At 36.9% G+C, this 24,291-nt stretch overlaps 1 protein-coding gene and 1 long non-coding RNA gene across 2 annotated transcripts; both read left to right on the top strand.

The window, feature by feature from the left end:
• The first annotated feature begins 4,977 nt into the window (after positions 1 to 4,977).
• Positions 4,978 to 6,261, top strand: LOC110874544. The gene is made up of 3 exons (XR_002556038.1): positions 4,978 to 5,006; positions 5,556 to 5,609; positions 6,131 to 6,261. It is a non-coding gene; the product is annotated as an uncharacterized LOC110874544 (long non-coding RNA).
• A 6,846-nt stretch (positions 6,262 to 13,107) lies between these two features.
• Positions 13,108 to 13,901, top strand: LOC110874542 (RING-H2 finger protein ATL78). Its single transcript, XM_022123134.2, has one exon. The coding sequence runs from the start codon at positions 13,130 to 13,132 to the stop codon at positions 13,799 to 13,801; it is 672 nt and encodes a 223-aa protein (XP_021978826.1). The 5' UTR covers positions 13,108 to 13,129; the 3' UTR covers positions 13,802 to 13,901.
• The last annotated feature ends 10,390 nt before the right edge of the window (positions 13,902 to 24,291 follow it).

The raw sequence follows: 24,291 nt of genomic DNA, 5'->3' as shown, positions 1-24,291 counted from the left end.
TATTCCGAGCTCCGAATGCCATAAAGCACGTCAAAAGGTCTCAATAAACTTCTAGGAAGTAGTATAATATAGAAAGGGATCATTTGGACTAAATTTGGTGCACGATTACGAATCAATGAAAAGTATGGTACACGAATGTAAAAGGGAACCTTAAGAAATTTTAAATTCTCATAATAGGAAAGCATGCATATCTTAACAACTAATGATACTACTAATGACGGTACCCTATGATGACGAAAGGTATGTGGTGTGGTCACTATGTGACAGTTAACACCGAGAATGATGAATGGTATGCGGTGTGGTCATGAAGTGGCCGTTAACACCGAGGATGATGAATGGTATGCGGTGTGGTCACGAAGTGACCGTTAACACCGAGAATGATGAATGGTATGCGGTGTGGTCATGAAGTGGCCGTTAACACCGAGGATGATGAATGGTATGCGATGTGGTCATGAAGTGGCTGCTAACACCGAGGATGATGAAAGGTATGCGGTGTGACCATGAAGTGGCCATTAACACCCGAATTATGAAATAAAAGAATAATAACCATAATTAAAAGGACAAAGGTCAATAAGATGTAAGCATGATGACATGAAGTAACATGTAACGAAGTGAAAAGTGTGTGAAATTTACGAATGTGTAATAAGTAAGAGAATGAAAGTCATTGAAATATGCTAAGCACATTAACATATTTCCTAAACCATGCTGTAGAATATTTCTTAAGGCAAATCCAATAGTTTCGTTAAGCTTCCGAAATGCAACCTATGATAATTGATATCCTCTAAATGTCAACCGGGTCATATCGAAATGTTTCGAAGTAAGAACATATATTATTGGAAAGTTATGAATGAAGTTCTAGTTGAGTTTATCAACCCAATGATGAGAGGTATGTGGTGTGGTTATAAAGGACCGTTAACACCTAGCATGAAAGAAAAGAAAGGAAAGTATAAAAATTTAAAATGCTAGAATGAAGTGAACATGACCAAAGAATAAATTTTAATAATGATCTCGAATGATATGGTAGATGGCTGATGAAAACGAAGAAATTGTTAACAAAATATGTTCCGAGTAGCGGATAGTGCGAGAAAGTAAGTAAGAAGGATGAGTGATTCTATTCCCTTATGAACGAAAGACATGCATGATATGGCCTATCGTGACCGATGTTGATGATGATGTACAAGTGAAATGAAAGTTATTGAAATATGAGTATGAACGCATGAATGTAACTTGAGATGACATGGAAAGTATATGAAGTAATGAATGTAGAAAATGCTTAATGTAGATGACGGACGAAGGAAATACAAACGACAATAATATGCGAATTTGTCTTCAAATAATAGCGGAGTATATAAAGAATGTAGGAGTAAGATGTTTGATAGAAAAATATCATGAGGAACATACTCTTGGTAAAATCCATGTATGAATGTGGTTAATGTGTGATTGGGTAGAATTAAGTTTTAAAAATTCGTGCTATACGCTTGAGTGATGTAATAAATGTGTATGGATCGTTGATCGTATCAACTTCGACTTAAGAGTAGATATGGAACGTATGAAAATTAAAAAAAAGAGAGTAAATTCAAATTATGTTGGTCTTAAGTAGGAGAATGCTAGTGTAGACGGAACGGATCGTGTGTGGATATGTAGATATAACTAGGTGACCACGTAGATGTATATGTCATGTAGTATGAGTATGAAATGCATACAATGTTATTAATATGGTCTACCGTTTTAAGATGCATTGATGTACATAATTCGAAAGTACATGGATAGGGCAGTTGACTTTTAGAGTCAACAATGTGTGATCATCACGCATTGACTCTTAGACACATATGTTGAAAATGAAAGTTAATGTGCTATGTATTAGATGACTGATGTGTTGTGAATGATGATCATTAGGTTATGTAGATTTGGAATGAAGCGATTATTAGTATGTGTTTTATATATGTTGCAATTGACTAACTAAAGTCAAGTAATGTATGAATGAAAAAGAAAAATGATTGTTTGTGTGTATGCCCACATATGTTAACCGTGTAATGAGTGTAATGATATGTAAGGATGGAAATCTTGGCGACTTACTCAAGCATGGATGGCTAACGGGTCAAAAGGTAACAACGAGAAAAAAAAATGAACATGGACGCTAAGGGTAAGTGATTCCGATTCACTTCTTAGTATGTATATAGAATTTTCATGTTTATGAATGTGGAGAAATCATGTAAGGTTGTGTAATGAATGAGAGTATTAAGATAAGTATTGACCTTGTTAGACGAAGGTAGAATTCTAAGACGAAGGTAAGTTATTGAAATAAAACGGGTCGAATAAATGCGCAAAGGTAATGTAACGATAATGAAATTCGTAAAGAATAAAGACCCGGGTTAAGGATCTTTAGTCACTTATGTAGGGAAATGTTTTACGGACAATTAGAAACAAGTTTCAAGTGAAACGGATGCAAAACGAACGAGTTATGAGAGTTTTGGTATTAAAATGGAAAGCTGATATGGGCACCACCGTAGCTTACGGTGCCCACCATAGGCTACGGTGGGCGCTGAAGCTTTTCTTCCACCGTAGGCCAGTTCCTTCTCACCGTAGCCACTTTAAGGGCCACCGTAGGCTACGGCAGCCACCGTAGCTTACGGTGGAGGTCAAGTACAAAATGTAAAGTTATGCATTCCTGCATTTTTCTTTGATTTCGGACCTCGTGAACCCATCCCAAGCCCCGATAAGCATCTATAATGTACTTCAGCCCTACCAAATGGCTTGATAAGTTACGGGTGAGTATGGAACTCATTTTTTTAAGATTCGAAACGCACCCGAAAGTTACAAAAAAAAACGTTTATGAAGCGTGAGTAAGAATGGGGTGTTTAAGTGAGTATGCGGGGAAATGAATTAAGTATGTGGGCCAGTATGTATAGTTTTAATTACATTTCAATAGCTGAAACTTGTAAGTAATCATGAGTAGGAGTGAGTATGTACATAAGTCTGTACATACGTGTCTTATATGGAGATTATTATTAGGATGCATTAGCAAATCTTTTGGAACAATTTAAGTGTATGAGAGAGCTTGTTAGGTAATTGCCTTAGCATTACAATTGCTAGAAGGAATGACGTATGTACGACGGCTATGGAATGTGATGACAAGTATAGTTGCGTATGACACTTCGAGTGTAATATGACATATAGGGGTGAGCAAGAAAACCGAAATAACCGAACCGTAACCGAATAACCGAAATAACCGAACCGAAAAAACCGAACCGAAACAAAAACCGACGGTTTGGTTTTCGGATTTTTAATAACCGAAAATTTCGGTTCGGTTATCGGATAAGCATTTTCAATAACCGAAAAAAACCGAACCGAACCGATAAGTTACAATCCATATATTTTTATGTTTAAGTTTAAATTGTTTAAGTGTTTAACTCAATGCTAGTAGAAAATGTTAATTTTATTCTTAAATGTAAAGTGTCTATAATAAAAACATTATAACTGAAATGATTTATTATTACCTATAAGATATAACAAAATTTAATATAAAAATTAAATTTAATAAAACTTTGAAGAAACATAAAAATATATTAGAAGGTTAGGTTTATGTAAACAATACTAATTAAAGAAGTGAACTATAATAACTTAAATATAAACATATAAAAAGATTGTTATAATATAAATTATACTTTTTATTTTTTGAATCTTACATAATTTTGTTCCAAAAAACGAAATAACCGAAAAACCGAACCGACCCGATGTAAAAACCGAAAAACCGAAACCGAAAAAACGGAAACCGAACGGTTTTTAAAACCCAAAAACCGACATTTCGGTTTCGGTTTTGATTCTACCCAAAAACCGAACCGAACCGAACCGTGCACACCCCTAATGACATACACAAATGTAAGTATTGCTTACTCAATCATATTGATAGCGTGATTAAAGCCTTATGTTGGCCCTTGTAATCAAGGGGTAGTCGGTAGAGAAGTTAGAGCAAGTTGGTATACACCCGGCAAGTATAAATGTATGCATTAAATTGTGGTTAACCATGTAGATATGATAAATCATCAATGAAAGAAATATTGGTCTCGGGTAGAGATCACACGTAGGTGTCGCAAGAAAAGTATGAAAAGAATTATCAAGCAAACACCATGAAAGAAATTTTGCTCGATATCGGCCCAAGAAGAATGGGAGGTATGTTGAAGCTAAATAGTTGGCAACTATCGAAATGATGTATAACTTATGATTTTATGTAAATGTCTAGGAATGAACAAGTATGTAAATTATGAAAATCATTTCCCTAAGTAAATGTTAGAGGTACGCGAGAATGATTAACTTGACAGATAAGTTTTAAGAAATCAGCTTGAATAAATAAACAATGATCATGGAATAACGTAATAGGATAGCATTGAATCATGAAAGATTGATTTATTATGTGTATTAGACAAGTTTTAAAGTAGTAAGGACCGATTCAACATGATGGATGATCGAATGAAAGCATGTTGTCGAAGTTCGAGGTATGTAATTATAAAGGGATATGTGTAGACCTATCAGAAAGTATGTATTTAGGTTTCGGGGACGAAACCTTCTTTAAGGAGGGTAGACTTGTAAAACCCCAAATTTCGTTTGTCATAACATAACATTATAATTTTTGATGCTTTGATGATAAAAAAAATGGTAAATAAAGATTTATACCATAAGCAAGGTTAAAGATATAAATACTAAGTTTAAGACGTATCTATATAATTAAAGTTAACTGAAAGAAAGATAACTAAGTTAGTATGAGAAATGAGAGGTTGGACATGCTCTAAAAGATAGAGGGCTGAAAATGAAAATATATATTAAAACCATTTGATAAAAAAAAAAAAGAAGAGGTCGGTGTATGTGTGTGGGGGTGCGATCGAGAGAGAGACCAAGGAGAAACCCTTCTCCTCAAAACCTAGCAAGAAATCATCAAACCGAAGGGCAATAGGGCTGAAATCTTATGCATGAGTTAAGAAATAAGATCACCTAAGTGTTCTTGACATCAAGTAAGTTGAAATTTGTGTTTTGGTGATGTTTGATTAAGTGGGTTATGTGTAATCCGTGAATGTATTGTAAAATTAAACATGAACATTAGTTGATATGAATGTGTAGATGTTATAATATGTTTGAATTTGGCCTAATTGATGGTTAAAAGTGAAAACTCACTTGAAATAGGAATATTATGAAATGTAGTGATGAATCATGTGCAAATTAAGGTGATAATTATGTATGAAATTACTTACAACAAGTGATTGTTAAATAGGGTTTGACGATGAATGAATGTCATATGAAATTAGTTAGAAATTGATGAACTTGATATGAATTAGTTGAAGATTATGCATGAGATAGTTGTACTTTATGTAGTGCTAGTGTTACGCACACTACGTGTTTGATGAAATGCCTAAGTATTGTTTGTTTATGTGGTAAAGATGATTTGTGCACATATGATGGTAATTGATATGAATATGTGAAATGATGAGTTGTTAGCTTACTATGCTAATGTAAATATGAATTAAAGATATGAAACTGAAAGAAAGTTGAATGCGAAATTGTAGGCGTGAAGGAGGAAGGTACAAGCCTAACCGGTTCGCAAGCAACGCAAAACAAAGGTAAGTTCATATGAACTTCGCTCATGTAGAATGTAGATTTTGTGTTAGTTCTCTTGTAAGTAATTGTTCGATGTTTTATGCGGAAATTTATAGTAAAATGTCTTAATGCGATTTGTTAGTAGAAAAAGGGAAAAGTCTCTTGACGACCCGTATAAATGGGTCTAAAGTATGAGAATAAGGTGTTCGTGGTGATGTAACTACGGGTCAAGTAAGATGAATATGTTATGAAGTTAAGACAACTAGCGATGACTTTTTATAAGTCGAACTAGTGAAGCAAGGAAAATTGAAAAGTAAGAATAAATATGATCCGTGAGAACGGGTCGGGCAAAATAAAATGATTTATGATGATGGAAACTAAGATGGTGCTATATCCATTAAACGGAATTGTCATATGAGAAATTTGAATGAAAAGATGTAAAAATATAATGACCCCGAAACGGGTCAAATAATGAAGAAAAGAAAATTGTATTTGTAATATGTTTTTAACCGAACTAACTTGTAAGTTTGTGTTATGGATGTAGGTGAATCTCACTCTTGATAATGGAGAGCTTGGATCGAACACACCACATCGCCCTTTATGCGCTTCCGGTTTAGTCGTCTTTGTAAATGGGTCAAAACACTTTCATAATGTAAATGTTAAGTTTATGTCTAAGATGTTTCGTAAGTAAATTAGGATTTTAAATATTATTTTTTGGTAGTTCGGACAAAACACTTTTGATGGAATCTTATATGGTTACAACTTATATGTCTTTTGAAACGTGTCATAGAATTTAGTTTGAATGGTGATTGTTAAAAGCAGGGAATTGCATATAGTACGAACAGGTCATGCCCAATTTTTGTTAAAAATTAGTATGTGGTTACTATTATTTTCGAATGTGAAAAAGTGGGCGTTACACAACCCTAGCATTTAAACCTGTGCGTTCCACCAAGTTAACGCACCGCCTTCAAGTGTTCTAGTAGCAAATTTCACCCTACGAGCTACAGGGCATTCACACATCTCAAAAACAGATTCGATCTTCTCGAACCAGTGGAGAAGACTTACAGCTCCTTCTGTGCCGTTGAAGGTACTGGGTCGGCAGTCCATGAAAGTTTTGAACGTACACACAGGAGGCTGAGCAGGTTGACCTCCTGCTTGGGTTGCTGCGAGTGCCTCAACAACTCATTCATTGATTAGAGCCGTCAGCTGGGCTTGAGTCAGGTTGAGACGTCCACTCATGATCATCATATTGAAGCAAACATAAGTGAGAAAGGTGTCGCGAAAATGCGTAAGCACGGGATGACAGAAGAGAGTAAGCACACATGGTTTCTAACAATAGTCATTACGTTAGCTAAGCATACCATAAACAATGCACTATGCAAACTAATAGACATGCAATATAAATATAAACAGTATCACCTATAGTGTTGAGTCTTGCAGGTGGAGCGAGGCGTCGTTGTGGATCGTTGAGCACTATACAGGTTATAGTCTGGTTTTTGTCAAAAAGTTTTTCCCTTTTTAAAACCAAGTTCACTATAACCAATGGCTCTGATACCAATCTGTCACACCCCCAAAATCCACCAGCGGAGTATCACCGCAGGAGGCGTGACATGACCAGGATCAAGCCACGAATCATATTGAGCAATGTATTAATGTAAATATAAAACCAACCAAAAATATAATTGGTGTGCAAAACAAATTAACCAAGTTCAAGTTATCAGCGGAAGCATAAAGTTTAAAACCAAAATATAAGTTATAAGTTCATAAAGTTTAACATGGAACTCAACAGTCCATGTCCCACAACGACCTCTCCTCCTCGTGCTAGCTCCATCTACGCGCCTAACGACCTGCAAGGCATGTAACAACGAATCAACAACAAAGTTGAGCGGGTTCACAGTTGATTGTCCATTTTAAAGTTGTTCCAAAAACCATAAGTTCTTTCGAAAACCATGTGTAAATCAATTCCTTGTTTCCCAAACCATAACCAGTGGGGGCTACCCCATGTTAACCACTAGACCCAATACCATATCGACAACTGACTGGAGTCATGTTTATGTGTCCTACGTCAATGTCTATCATCATTGACTAAGTGCCCAGATCCATTAGTCCACTCCCGTCCTCTGCGGCACGGTGTGAGGCTTGTCAAACCTAATAGCGCTATTTAACTAATGACCCGCTTGACATTGGCCCGGCGATTAAGTCGATATAAAAATGAGGGACTTCATGATAGAGATTTGTCTAGTAAGTTATATGTTGTCATCCTTCCTACGGAGGATGGAGGTATGTAATCTACCCAAGGAGAATACGCAGGTTTAATGTTGTCATCCTTCCCATGGAGGATGGAGGTACATATCCTACCCAAGGAGAATATGCAGGTTTCATTATTAATCCTTAACCCATTCCCAAACCACCGGGAATCTCATGCCTTGTAGAAAGTGTGAACACATCTTGGTTTGCTCAGTTTGTTAAGTTACTTGTTCACAGTCAATCAATCAAGCCTATGGTATTCATGCATACATAATCAGTTTATGTTCGCATGGTACACATATCAGTTCATAATCACAGTGTGCATTTAGAAACACAATCACTAAATAACACATAACATTTATTCAATCCTGTGCAAAACCAGTCTTCTATCATCAATAACAGATAACAACATAGTTATTCATTATCATAAGCGTTCTAAACTACAGTCTGTTTACAAGCTTAAGTCCTACTGGCGAAACCCCAAGGTGACGAAACCCCTCATGTTTCGTCGACGTGAGAGTGACGAAAGTCTATGTGTTTCGTTGGCATTGAAGTGGCGAAACTTCTCATGTTTCATCGGCACTAGAGTGACGAAACCTCTCATGTTTCGGCGCATTAACAGATAACCGTACACACAATCTAACAGTTGATCATCAACATCAAACCTAGCCACAAATTATATGTTTCCAGATCATTGACATGTACATAACTGTAACACATATTCATTTAACATTCATAAATAAGTGATATCATGATATACAAACATCAAACAGAACAGGAGCAGTGGACATAAACGAATACAATCACAAACATCAGATCTAGTCCAATAGATTAACAACAGAACATCAACCCTAACTATTAACAAATTCATCATTTAACCATCTCATAACAGATTATCAGATCCACCATCTACAAGTATCATTCTAATCAAACGATTAAATCTCGAAATACATAACCACCATAACAATCTAACCATTTACAGTCCCCTAGGTCATCGATCATCATAAACCATGCAATCCTATCTAGCAATCATTGGACAGTAACAAATCAAAGCATTCTACCATGGCATCATGCAACCTAATATGATAGGAAGTTGAATCGGTCAATTGGTATCTATACACTAACCATTAGAACCGAGATCGAAAACAGGAAGACCTTCGTGAGAGAGAATAGTGTTGCCGTCGCTGACTTAGAGAGAGTCTAGGGTTTGTAAATCGATCAACTATGTGCCATCGTGCAACCCTACTTCGTTATATATGTGCGTAAAAGTGTTGGGCCCTTACTGGGCTTCGAATGAATTCGGGCCCGACGAAACACATATGTTTCGTCGTGATGTACATGACGAAACCCCTATGTTTCGTTGAGTGAGTGATGGTGAAACTCCAAATGTTTCGTCGAGATGGTTTGTGGCGAAACACCTAAGTTTCGTCGAGTATGGTTTTTAACTTTTAAACAGTTCACAAGTTTATATTAACTTAAACACATTAATTATACACTAAACCATAATGCACACATACGCAAACAAATTACAGAAACAGAGTTTGTAGCAAGTAACGTGTCGAGGAAAGACCTTGAAAACTCGAGTTGTCACATTACTTATCCAAACCACCCCTGTTCACTAAAAAGGGCCAAGGTTCTGATAAGAGTCAAGTTACACCAGTCCATCTCTCAAAAGATCATGTAACTGTGGTAGAAGCAACCGATATCCATAAAAAAAACCCATGAAATCAAAGAACATGACGACGAACACGGAGGAAACTCAAGAGCTGAGATCTTTTATGCTAAAGAACTAGAAATTATTCATGAGTTCAAATTTGCACACAAGGAGGGCGTATGAGCCCAACTTGAGAAGTTGGCCAGGATGGAGAAATTAGAAGAGATACGTGCCAAGTTGACTTATGATACACCTCTTCATGGAGGAGGTTTATCTTCTCAAATCAGAGTAGGAACTAAAAAGGACAACATAACAGATGCACTAGTCTTGTTCCTAAACATGATGAATCAACTCACCCCAGACCAGAAAGCTTCGTAGTTGGGGATATCAGTGAAAGATAAGTCGCTGAAAAAAGCTGAGAAAAACAGTAAACACGTTGATGACGTACTCACGACACCTTATCGACCCAAGGACCTGGCAGAAGTCTACAAGTTCATAAGACGTATCGCTGAGGCACCGCTTCCACCAAAACTATAGCCTGCTACCAACATAGACATGTACGGCGGAACAAGAGACCCTGGGGATTATCTGCATGCCTTCAAGGGAGCAAACCAAGTAGGATGGTGGTTTAGCCTGACGTGGTGTCACCTGTTTGTAACATCTCATATTTTCCCTACACTATATTATTATTATTATTATTATTATTATTATTATTATTATTATTATTATTATTATTATTATTATTATTATTATTATTATTATTATTATTATTATTATTATGTTCTGTGCAAATAATAAACAACTCTTGCGAGTATGAGACGAAGCATGATCTTGATCACAATGAAATTTATTTGGTGAATCTCGAGGGGGCAATGTGCACATAATGAAACTTGAATTGTAACTTTGGGAGCAAACCGCAAGAAGGGGGAACTAGAGGGGCTAGTCGTAAATGTGGCAACATGATTAGAGGCTTTTTTTTTTTTTTTTTGTAAATTACTATCATCTTCAACCTATATATATATATATATATATATATATATATATATATGTATGTATGCATATATACCGATTCCATTTGATCACACGTGTATGTACGAATCTAATCAGCGGGTTGATCATGGTGGTGGGCATATCACTCGATTGCACCCATAATTGTGGACTCACGGCTCTACGTGGGTTTATATAGGGATCGACAAGTTCTTTCAACCTTGGTTAAGAATAGATCCCATCGTCGGGTTAGCGGACCATATACTGAGTCATGTTTACGTATGGTGGGCCATGGTTGTATGATGATAGAAATAAAAAGATTAGGGGAACGATAATGAGAATTATGTTGTATAAATGCAATGCTAGCATCAATTAATAGGGTTCGCGGGTTCAAAAGGGGCGTGGGTGATTCGAACTCGGTAGTCCTTGGGTTATGGTTTCGTATAAATATAAATATAGAAATGTGGTCAGGTTGAGTGATGCGCTACTTAATCAAGTAAATTGTAACCTTGGGTTATTCGGTTAGAGGTATGTTTGAAGACGCGATTCGAGACGGTTAGCTTGTGGATGGAATGTCACACCCCGACCCACAGCAGAATAGGTGATCGGGGCATGATTTGGTTGATCCAAAGCTTTTGACTTGCTATTACGTGTTTTAAATAATCACTAAACCATATCAAATGTTTCACATAACAAATAATCCAAATAAAACATTGTTCATAACAATTAAACTACATTAATTGGTTTCTTGTTAACTAAGACCCTGTCCAAATCTTCTCTTCATGACTGTTCACCTGTATCATGTGTAAAAGTAGTTTTTTGGTCAACAAAGGTTGGTGAGTGAACCTCATTATTATTAGGAAAATAATATATCTAATTTGAGAAAACGTGCGTTAACCAATGTAAGTGAATATGTCGTATGTCACATGTCAAACCTCATAACACAACCTCAAACAATAAACAAATCAACTGTAATGATTCAAATGAATGTATGCATGTCGCACGGTATTATGGTGTGCTGCAAGGTGTAAGCTCAATCAAACGGAGCTGACCTCATATGCTTGGCAATGTTAAGTTCCGTTCATAGGTAATGGGGAAAAGATGAGCCTATGATGATGTAATGTCTGAAATGAATGAAACGCACCAAGTAACAAACAAACAACCAACACACATATATCACATAATGGTAATTGCACGTATTTGAATTTTGAAAAACGTAATAATGATAAGCGACACATGATACACCCCAAAACGTATAATAAAGAAAAAGGGGAGTTGTAAGATTCACTCATAGTGGTTGCGTATAAGGATTACTTGAAGAAAACGCACGAGGAAAAATAGGGAAAGGAATTCCGAATGAACGAAAACGGTTAACCTAGATATTAAAAATCACATAACGATCTCGTTATTATTTATAGGTTAGATAAGAATTCCTAATATTTATGGTATATAATTTAATTATTTAGATATTAAAGTTTATCTCATTATTAACATTTAATGCTATAAATAAATTAAAATAATTTATTAAATATTTTTGTTACTATTAAATTTAGAGGTTTTATTATTATAAAAGAAAAATGTAAAAAAAAAATGCAAATTGATAATTATTTATGTTATTAATGGATTCAAGGGTTTTATTAAAAAGAAAACTGAATTAAAAATAAAAGCACAAAAACCAGGTCTGGCCGGAATCAAACCGGGTCCGGCCGGAATTAAACCGGGGACCTCACGTTCGCACACACACGTCCCTTCCACTGGGACATGTCTAACTCAATTAATATGTTGTTCGGTAATTCATTTATACAGAAACTGATGACTTTCATTTACTGGTTATACATAAACAAAAAATGATGCAGCGATATAACAGGGAGCTAGGTCGAACCCGCGTCCCTTGTTTGATGTTCACACACACACTCACTGCACCACATAAAAAATTCTGAAAATGTTTTAGTTTTTAGTTCATTTGAGCATCATTTGACAGTTCATCTTCCTCACTTACGGAGACCGATCAAACAACATCAGTACAAGTATCGGTATAGTTTTTTGGTATATCATGACTCTTTTTCTGAAGTTTCATTTTCGGTTTCGTTGGTTAATGCAAAACAAGTTCTCGCCGCGTAGCACGAAAAGTCCAGCTAGTTTCTTTCATCAAAGGCATATTTACTCTTGTATTTACGGAAATTACAAAACACTTCATTCAATAAAATGAAGTAATATTAACTCCTATCGTCTAGCTAGGATTGTCTAAATGATCGAGTAGTATATGTTATAATGTAAAGTTCGAATCAAATCGCACAACAATTTTCATTTATGAAAAGTGTCCGACGTGCCTTCTTGGCAAAAAGCGAAGGAAATTAGTTGCCAAGAAGAAAATCAACGTGGCAATCTTTAACTTGAAGAAAATGGGTCGGTCTTATTTGAATACAAATTCCATTATCAAATAGAAGCACAAAACTTAGTGGAGGATCAAATGAGATTAAGAGGATAAAATCCCATATAGTGTCTCAAATCAAATACGAATATCCACTTTTAATTATTATAACAAGGAATGTGGGGCCTAACTATAACTCCTCTATATAAACATCAATTTGAAGCCATCTAAACAATCCTTATTCAATCATTACAAACTAACAGCTAAATATTCACACACTACAAATGTCAAGTCTTTCTAAAATGCTTTTTCAAGATGAGTTAAGGAATACTTATTCAAGAAAACTACTTTTACATACCTACATAGTCCAACAATCGGCGCCGACGACAATAACACCAACTCCGTCACCATCAAGTCCGTCTTTCTCTCATAACAAATTTGATGTAAATGTGGTATTGGTTCTATCGGTGCTTGTGTGCGCTCTAATATGTTCTCTTGTGTTGAACTACATCCTAAGGTGTGTATTAAGATGTACGAGGTTAGTTGGGTCAGAAACTATTGCTAGTCCACAAGCCACCTCGGCTAGATCAGCCACAGGCGGAATCAAGAAGAAAGCGATACAAACTTTCCCAGTGGTTAGCTATTGGCATGGGTTGCAATTACCAGGGTTAAGTAACGAATGTGCTATATGCCTAGGTGATTTTGCGAAAGGAGAGCAAATTAGGATACTACCCAAGTGCAACCATGGATATCATGTTCGTTGCATTGATAAGTGGCTATGCTCACATTCGTCGTGTCCAACTTGTAGGCAATCGCTAAGTGGTATATGCGAAAAGATTCTAACCGGGGGGAACTATAGCAGCACCACATCTTCACAATCGGAAGAGCAAAGTGCAAGTAATACTTTGATCATAAGCGTATCGCCTTTACCACACGAAGATTTTTTACGAAATTAGTAGTGGTAAATATTTCTTTTAAATAGCTGGAAAATCAAATGTAAATAGCGGAATACCCATAGATGTAAATTCATATATGTATTTTAGTCCTTTTCACGAATATAATTCATTTTTATTAATACAAAGTTATTAAAGTGAATGACTAAAATTCATTTTTACTAATATAATGTTATTAAAGTGAATGACAAGATTTAATGAAGAAAAATAAACTTTAAACTAACATGAATAACAAGTTTTGGTTAATACAACACAAAGAACACGTTAATACAAGGCAAAGAAAGCATAGCAAATTATTTATAAAGTTAAATGTTTGATTGCCATGTGATTTTTCAGATTATTCATAGTGAATCATTATTTTTTTAATAATTGTACAATTGGTTCTAACGTTTGTAAACTTATTACAATCATCAAAACCGGAACCAACTGTTTAATTATTAAAAGTTGAGGAGTAATTGTGCAAAATCTGCAACCAATGAACGAGCCAAGCATTTAACTCTTATTTACATCGACAATAGAAAGGATATTTTCTTGGTCTAGTTTCTTATGTAAGGCGTGCAAACGAATTACATGAATACGGAAAAGGCAAATATTGTTTGTTTCTTTAATTTTAACCGAACGAATTCATAAGCACGAAGAGGTAAAGAACGTAGATTCTTTTTAATTGTAGTTTGTTAGGAAGTTGCACACGTCGTCTAATTATGTTTGTTTGTTATATCCTGAATGAACATAACTAAACACATACGAATGTAAACAAAAATAAATAAACATACAGTTTTAATGAGATTGGTTTATATCTTATGTGCTTAATTAAATAAGGGTTCAAAACTATATGTCATTACTTGTAAAATAACATTTGTAATAAATAAAAGTTGAGATTATTCATTGGATATAAAAGAATATATATAAGCAAACATAATTGAATATAACTGCACGAACATAAATGAATGTATATGATCGAACATAAATTGTCATCAATGAACAAAGAAAACTAATCAACGTAAATAAATATGTGGATATGTAATGTTCATTCATTAAGTTAACTGAACAAAAAGTTTTGTCAATATTTATCCGCTTATTAAATAAACAAATACAAACGATCCTAAATATTTAAACTTAGTTGTCTGTTGAACCCCTTGCCCCTCAAGAGTGATATGAGTGTCCTCAACGTCACCTGCACCACTGAAATCACAGTGAAGGTACTCTGTCTTAGAGCGACTAATCCTTAGACCTTTTCCCTCTAAAGCTACTCGCCAATCCTCTAACCTCCCATTCAGGCTTTGTTTATTAATTCTCTGCAACTAGCACAATGTCATCCGCAAAATAAAAAGCACCAAGGGACTCTCTTGAATCGATGTGGACAACTCATTTAGAACAACCGCAAAGAAAAAAAAAACGGGCTCAATGCAGACCCTTGGTGGAGTCCTACCTCTACATGGAAGAAATCAGTATCCCATACTGGTGCTTGAACACTAGTAACCGACCTAGCATACATATCTCCAATTAAATCTATATATTTCCCTAAAACTCCTCTACTCTCTAAACTATCCCAAATCAGTTTACGTGGCACACTATCGTATGCCTTTTCAAGATCAATGAACACCATATGTAGATCTCGCTTCTTCTCCCTATACGTTTCCATCAATCTCCTTAGAATATGAATTGCTTCCGTAGTTGACCGGCCTGGCATGAAACAAAATTGGTTTATCGTAACTTGCGTTTCTCTTCTAAGTCTAGTGTCAACAACTTTCACACCCCAACCGATGGCGTAAACATCGGGGCGCGGCACTAGGCGAACCAAATTGCTCAAGAGATCCATAACAACTATTTGTTACCAATATTTTTAAAGGTTAATTGTCCCATACCAATCAACAAAATATTCAACAACTAATTATTATAGATAACGAGTTTCTCTCAAACAAGCAAGTCCGACAACCTAGATTTCTATTAGTGTAGTTTCTAGACTGCCTATCTTGACTTCCAGCAAACGTAGCATCCTATCAACCTGTTATATATGTTAAAATAAAGTCAATACATAAAATGTAAATGTGAGTACACAAGTTTGAGTAGCATATAGTATGGAAAGCGTTTATGCATAACTAGCATTTAACACGTAACGGGCGAAGCATGTAACTATCAAACAATGTCTACAACTTAACCACGAGACTGCGTTTTGGAGTATGCGTGACACATGTTCAGCGAACACGTGAAGTAAAATAATGTGATCCCTAGCAACCCCCGTCCACGACAGGTGCTGAGTCCAAACTATAGTACTATCGTTGCTAGAGGCGGTATAGTATAACACTGTAAAGCATAGTACAAGCATTCAAAGTACACGTATAACATGCGGGAACGGTTAGCGTTTTTAAGTGTTTGCCATGTGTGTTGTGTTTTGATATAGAACGTATGTAACACCCAAAAGTGCGTTAAAAGAAAATGGGTTCGAGTATACTCACAGTGCATGTTTATTAAGTAAACACAGACTTGATTGGATTGAAGGGAGCGCGTGGAGTTTAGCCTGAGCATAGATCAGTAGCGTAAGCGTTGAACAGCGTGTAACAGAATGTCGGGTGGTGATCCGAATGAATGGAGATAACCCATCCGAGCGGATGGTCATCCGAGTGGATGGCCATTCGAAGACGGCGTGATGACGTGTCAAACAACGGAAACACACCAAGTCCAGCTCAGTTGGTCGATTGGTCTCAGCCCATTCGATCAGACTTACTGTTCTTGATGGAATTTCATGTTCAACCCGTTAATCGGCCATCTCTCTGGTGGAAACCCGTTTTCAAGCCGGCTCTCAACTAAGGATTGAGCAAAGAGTCCGAATGAGTCCCGGTTCCATCGGTTTTGAGTAAAAAGTTGAAGAAAAGTTTGAAAACAGATGAAGAAGTGTGAAATCTTGCAAAACTTAGTTGAAAGGTTGTGGAAATCTCTTAGATCTGAACCAATCTTGATGAGTTGATGCCCCACAACAGGTTGCATAAGCAAAAGTGAAGAACACCTTCAAGAGGTCCAAATCAGTGATTTTAGAGAAAAAGTTAAAGTTCGTGTGTGATTTTGATGGAGAAGATGATGTAGAAGTGTTTAGAGATGATGGTTGTACAAGATTTGAGGAGAAACACTTATGAAATAGCCTTGAAAAAGTGACTGAGAGTGACTTGAGTGTGTGTGGTCAGATGGAGATGTCAACATCAGAGAATGAGGTGTACGGTTAGTATTTATAGGCGAGAGGGAGAGAGTAAGGCGGTGCGAGAAGTTGGTAGTGGTCAGATGGCTATTTGGTCGTATGGTATAACAACCCTCAAATTAACCGACACCCTCCTAAATTTTTCCGACACCCTAATATATTTTAAAATACCCCAATATGTTCTAAAATACACCCCATATGCTAAAACGGACCCCGAATACCTAAATTTTATCAAAAAATCAAATAAAATAAACAAATATATGGCCTTGCGGCCTGCGACGGAAAAGGCACAAGGCCTACGCGGGGCGCGACAGCCTTGCTACACAGCCTCACCCTGAGCTGCCACGTGGCAGCTTCGTGTCAAGTCTAGGTGGATGACCGGACCACCCTACGCCCTAGGCCCCTACGTCGCGGCCCGCGAAGGCTAAAGCCTTGGGGCATCGCGGGGCGCCACAGACCGGTCGACCAGAACTATAAATAGGGGGTGTTGGCTTTCAGTTTCTGACGCTCACACACACTTCTTTCTCTCGAATTTCTTAATAGTAGAAGCTATTCTCGGGTATAATAACCCCCTAAATAACGAAGTTCTGCTCCGTTGTAAATATCATAACCCCTGGATACGTATTAGATACGCTGCCCGATTGATCTAGGGTTCCGTAACAGCTATCGTGGTTCTACCCGACGTAGTCGTTGGAATGCCGTCTCGGGGAGGGTATTACTAATGTTAAAATGGGTTATTATACTAACACGTGTGCATTTGTGTAAATTATAGATAATTCCCAGGATATCCTTACAGAAAACCTAAGACAGCAATGTGAGTAATCTCCTTTTTGTAAACAGTTTTTACAAAACCTTAAATATTTTACAATGTAATTTAGCAGTGATTGAGTTTTTGTAATTCTACAATTACTGCCGGTATGTTGGGGTTTTGTATACAAAATGTGAGACACGTTACCTTTGGACAAAGAGTTAGCCAATGTGTAATATGACCCACCAGTCAGGATTGACAGTACTAAATGAGTAATTGGGTAGATGTAAACATTGTAATCGCTCTCAATATTGTTTAAATTAATAAAACTTTTCTTGATTGAACTGGGATTCACTCACCAGTATTTCCCACTGACAAAATGTTTTTAAACGCGTTTCAGGTAACACAATGTGAAAGCCAATTAGAAGCCAACTGGACAGCACTGAAGGCTTGGAAAAGTCGCTATAAAAGTTACCTAAATAAAGAAGGCATTTTGTTTCAATAAATTGGGATTTATCCCTGTAAACCAGTTTGTAATGAAAACTTGGGTTTTATCCCAATGTGGTTATTTATATAAAATGTGGTATTTTACTCTGATAAAATATTTCCTAACTACGGTCCTGATGTAATTTCCGTTGCCAAATTAATAAACACCGATACCACCAACACCGTTGTTCGCGGCCGCCCGTTCCCGGTACAGATAGGGGGCGGGGGTTGCGACAGAAGGTGGTATCAGAGCTAAGCCACTGATTCAGCCACAGAAGTGTTCTACTAACACCAAAATTCAATATGTTAGGAAATAAATTACGGAAATACGTGCATAATTGTATTTTATTATTTTGTGTTATTTGACTATTTGTTAGTTTACAGTATGAGCGACCAAGGACCATCCGACGCGTATCGTTAGTTGTCTGGTTCGCCTAGAAGCGAAGGTGCCTCTTCTCAGCCTGCCCTCTCATGGTATTCTGCTGATACTGAAGAAGGAATATTCGTGTTTAAGGCTCAGTCTGAAGAGCCAATCCCTCAGAAAAAGAGAGGATGGTTCAGTAGGGGAGCACATGAGCGTAGAAAACGTATGAAAAAGTTGCAAGAACAATGAGTGCTAGCAGTAGCTAAAAGAGAGACAGATGCCCATGCCCAGGACATGATTAATAGGGGTTTAGCTAATTTCCATATCTTAGCAACCACAGCAGCCGACCCTAAACTGGAACAACTAATAGCACCCCAACCATTACAGCCCATGGAAGTAGAAAATAACCCTGAAAATAGTTGAAATGCATGATTTTAACCCGGAGGAGATACCTAGGGTACCAGCACCTAATCCCTTAGACTCAGATTATGACCCGTGGTGGGACGACAATAGGGACTATGTGCAACGTTACCCGATACAAGAAGACATGCCCAAGCCGAATCTAGGAGCCTACCCAGGTTTGGATCCTCTAGATCCCTATTACGATAACGATGTATTCATTAGGGAGATTTTAGAGAATCCTTACCCATACCAGGCACCCACACCCCCATACCAGGAACCCGCACCCTAGATTCCAAACCCAGTCCTAGAACCTGCACCCCCAATGAGTGCAGAAAATGTACAAGAACTCAGGACATTTGGTGAGGAAATTTTAGAAAGTAGCGAGAGGATGAGACAGGTGGGAGAGCGACTCGTCTGGAAGTACGACGAGCGCAATATGGATTTCTAGATGAATCCATATCCATGAATGTGATGGTGAAGGAAGTATTAATAATAATATAATAATATATAATATGTGTGTTTGAAAAAAAAACTATGGATGCCTACTACTATTAGTGTAATTTTTATTTCAGTTGGTATTTTAATTTTAATTTCCAGTATCGGTGTGTACTAGATGCATATTATATAAAAAAGTAAGTCGCAATGATCGACGCTTTTGACCAAAATGCGTGTCATGTGATTGGCTATATTAAATATTATTTTGTGATATTAATGCGTGGAAAATGTTTAAAATTCAGATGGACAACGAAGTGAACCAGGAAAACATGAACAATGAAAACCTGAATGACAATAACCCGATTAATGAGAATCCAAACAACAATAACAATGGAAACCAAGTGGATAATAGTGTCATCCAACACATAGTGGCATAAGGAATCATAGATGCAATGCCATTTATTATCCAAACGGTTAAGGAAGCAGATAATAAAAGTAAACATAGCAGTAGGCGACCAACTGAACCTGAACACAGCGTGAACAATGGACCTGTACTTCAAGCACCCATTCCCAAAAGAAGAAGAACCATGCCTTATGGTTGTTCTTATAAAGAATTCTGGTCTTGTAAACCAATAGAATTCTCGGGCAATGAAGGACCTATTGCAACTCTACGCTGGATAGAAAAGACTGAGGTTGTTTTCAAATAAGCAAGTGTGCGGAAGAGGATAAGATAATGTTTGCTTCCTATCTGTTTAAAAACTCAGCCTTAGAATGGTGGAACACCATCCTCCAGCCTAGAGGAAGTGACAGGGTTTACAATATGGAATGGGAGGAATTTAAAAATATGGTAGAAAGGAAATTCTGCCCTCCCAATGAAAAGGAACAGATAGCGAATAAATTTCTGAACCTTAGGATGACTGGAGTGGATAGTAAGGGATACACTACATTATTCTTTGAATATGCTAGAATAGTGCCAACCCTTGCATCACCTGAACCAGTATTAATCTCCCGTTATATCTGGGGATTAATCGGGGAAATTAGACATGTAGTCAAGGCAGCTAGACCTCAAACATAGAAGAAGCTGTAGAACTAGCAAACACCTTGACTGATGAGTTAGTGGGTACACGAGAAGAAGACCAAAGGAGGAACCTAGCTCAGAGGCTTACCCAGGAATTCCGATCTGGAAATTCCAACTGTGGGAAAAATGTAGGTTCCACATCTACAACTTATTTCAAGTATTGCAAAAGGAAGCATGCTGGAAGATGCTCCATATATTGCAATTTTTGCAAAATATCGGGACACAAGGAAGAAGAATGCAGGAAGAAAGCGAACAACAGGATATGCTACAACTGCGGAGAACAAGGCCACATCAAGCCAAATTGTCCAAAATTAGCTCCAGCTACGAACAACAAGAATACCAAAAATGCTAGAGCATTTGTTGTAACTCCAGATGAACCCAAGATGATTCTAGACGTGATAGCCGGTAAGTTTTTAGTTAATGATGTTTTTGCTAAAGTATTATTTGACTCTGGTGCGAACCAAAGTTTTATTAATACTTCATTTTGCAAACTTCTAAATCAATCATTAACTAAACTCCCACAAGAATGTCTAGTAGAGACAGTAAATGGAGAAACTGTTAGGATTTCTGAAATCTTGCAAGGAGCAAGAATAGAATTTTTAAATCAAAAGTTTATTGCAAACCTTTACCCAATGAATCTGGCAGGATTTAATGTCGTTTTAGGAATGGATTGGTTAATAGCCAATAAAGCCAGTATTTTATGTGATCAAAAGTCAATCCAAGTAAATTCACCAAAAGGTGAAAAGATCACAATTTTAGGAGATAAACCATCCAGATCCACAAAATTCATCTCTGTGATGAAAACAGCAAGTTGTATAAGAAAAGGATCTATAGTGTAGATTTCTATAATCACTAACACTAAAGGAAAAGAACTAAAAGACATCCCAGTAGTGTCTCAGTTTTCAGATGTATTCCCGGAAGAATTACCAGGACTACCGCCGGACAGGGAAGTCGAATTCAGAATCCACCTACTACCAGGGACAACACCAATTGCCAAAGCACCCTACCGATTGGCACCCGCAGAAATGCAGGAACTGAAGAAACAGTTAGACGAATTGTTGGAGAAAGGATTCATATAGCCAAGCTCATTGCCATGGGGAGCACCGATTTTATTCGTTAAAAAGAAGGACGGATCGATGCGTATGTGCATTGACTACCGTGAATTGAACAAGGTCACGATTAAGAATCGGTACCCATTACCGAGAATCGATGATCTGTTCGATCAGTTGCAAGGAACTCGATTTTTCTCTAAAATCGATTTAACGTCAGGATATCATCAATTAAAGGTACAAGAAGAGGACATTCCTAAAACCGCATTCAGAACAAGGTATGGCCATTATGAATTACTGTCATGCCATTTGGTTTACCCAACGCCCCAACTGCATTTATGGACATGATGAACCGAATAGGTAAGCCATATTTGGATAAATTCATAATTGTCTTCATAGATGATATTCTCATTTACTCTAAAGTAAAGAGGATCATGTAAAGCATTTGCACGCACTTCTAAGTTTACTAAGAAAGGAAAAGCTTTATGCTAAATTTTCAAAGTGCGAGTTTTGGTTAGAACAGGTACAGTTTCTTGGACATTTAGTCGATCATGAAGGAATTCATGTGGACCCCACCAAGATCGAAGCGATTACTAAATGGAAAACCCCTGAGTCACCAACTGAGGTTAGAAGTTTCTTAGGATTAGCCGGTTATTATAGAAGATTCATTCGAGATTTTTCTAGAATAGCCATTCCCTTAACTAAGTTAACCTGTAAATATGTTAAGTTTGAATGGGGACCAAAACAGGAAGAAGCCTTTAGAATTCTTAAGCAAAGATTAACCCATGCACCCATACTAGTGTTACCAGAAGGAACTGAAGACTTTGTAGTCTATTGTGACGCTTCTAAGTTAGGTTATGGATGTGTATTGATGCAACGCTAAAAAGTTATAGCTTATGCATCTAGGCAACTTAAGAATCATGAAGAAAATTATTCAACCCATGATCTTGAATTAGGAGCAATAATTTTTCCATTGAAAATTTGGAGACATTACTTTACGGTAGTAAGTTTACCATTTTCACTGATCATAAGACTTTAAGGTATGTTTTTGGACAAAAGGAACTGAATATGAGGCAAAGACGCTGGATGGAGATACTTAGTGATTATGATTGTAATATCCAGTATCATGCAGGAAAGGCAAATGTGGTAGTTGATGCTTTAAGCCGAAAGTATCATGAAAAGCCAAAAAGGGTACGTTCTCTTAAATTAAATCTACAAGTAGATTTAAATAAACAAATTAGAAAAGCACAAGAGTCGGTAATCAAGGATGATACTGAAAAAATATAAAAGAAATGATTAAGGAGTTAGAACAAGGAACAGATGGAATTTGGAGATTCCATAAGAAAAGAACGTGGATACCTAAATTAGGAAACCTACGCCACCGTATATTAGAAGAAGCCCATAAGTCTAAGTATACGATGCATCCTGGAAGTGATAAGATGTATCAGGATTTAAGAAAGAATTTTTGGTGGATAGGAATGAAAAAGGATATAGCAGCTTATTTTTCTAAGTGTTTAACCTGTTCACAAGTCAAAGCTGAACATCAGAAACCCTCAAGGTTGCTGCAACAGTTAGAAATGCCCGTATGGAAATGGGAATTAATAACAATGGATTTTGATACCAAATTACCCAAAACAAGGAAAGGTAATGATATAATCTGGGTGATTGTAGACAGGCTAACTAAGTCAGCTCATTTCCTATCAATGAAGAAACTTTCAGTATGGAACAATTAGCTAAATTGTATGTAAATGAAATAGTTTCATTACATGGAATTCCTTTATCAATTGTTTCTGATAGGGATAGCCGTTTTACCTCTCATTTTTGGGCAAGTTTCCAAAAAGCAATGGGAACCAAGTTGAATCTAAGCATAGCTTACCATCCTCAAACGGACGGACAAAGCGAAAAGACGATTCAGACAATGGAGGACATGCTTAGAGATTGTGTAATTGATTTCGGAGGTAATTGGGATGATCACTTACCATTAATAGAATTTTCTTATAATAACAGTTATCACACAAGTATCAATGCTGCACCATTTGAAGCACTTTATGGACGAAAGTGCCGAACCCTAGTATGTTGGGCAGAAATTGGGGAAAAGCAACTAACTGGACCTGAAATAGTGCAAGAAACAACCTACAAGATCACTCAAGTCAAAGAACGACTGAAAGCAGCACGTGATCGACAAAAGAGCTACGCTGATAATAGGCGAAAGCCGTTGGAATTTCAGGTAGGAGACAAAGTGTTGTTGAAAGTTTCTCCTTGGAAAGGAGTTGTACGATTCATCATGAGGGGAAAACTAAGCCCCAGGTATGTTGGACCTTTTGAGATTATTAGAAGAATAGGACCTGTAGCCTATCAACTACAACTGCTAGAGGAAATGGCAGGAATACATGATGTATTTCATGTATCTAATCTCAAGAAATGCTTAGCTGATGAATCACTGATGGTACCTCTTAAAGATATAGAGGTAAATGAACAACTTAAGTTTGTAGAAAGACCTCTACAGATTGAAGACAGGAAAGTTAAGAACCTCAAGCACAAGAGATTATTTCCGGTGAAAGTGAAATGGGACTCCAAAAGAGGACCAGAGTATACATGGGAGCTTGAATCAGAAATGCAAAGAAAATATCCACACTTGTTCCAATAGATCTCGAGGACGAGCTCTAAAACAAGGTGGGGAGAATATAACAACCCCAAAATAAACCGACACCATCCTAAATTTTTCCGACACCCTAATATAT

The sequence above is a fragment of the Helianthus annuus genome, chromosome 9 (assembly GCF_002127325.2).
Source record: "Helianthus annuus cultivar XRQ/B chromosome 9, HanXRQr2.0-SUNRISE, whole genome shotgun sequence".
NCBI classification, from domain to species: Eukaryota; Viridiplantae; Streptophyta; class Magnoliopsida; order Asterales; family Asteraceae; genus Helianthus; species Helianthus annuus.
This window is presented reverse-complemented; position numbering and strand designations above follow the sequence as displayed.

Excerpts from the sequence above, each read along its gene's own strand:
- LOC110874542 (XM_022123134.2), top strand. The coding sequence starts at position 13,130 with ATGTCAAGTCTTTCTAAAATGCTTTTTCAAGATGAGTTAAGGAATACT.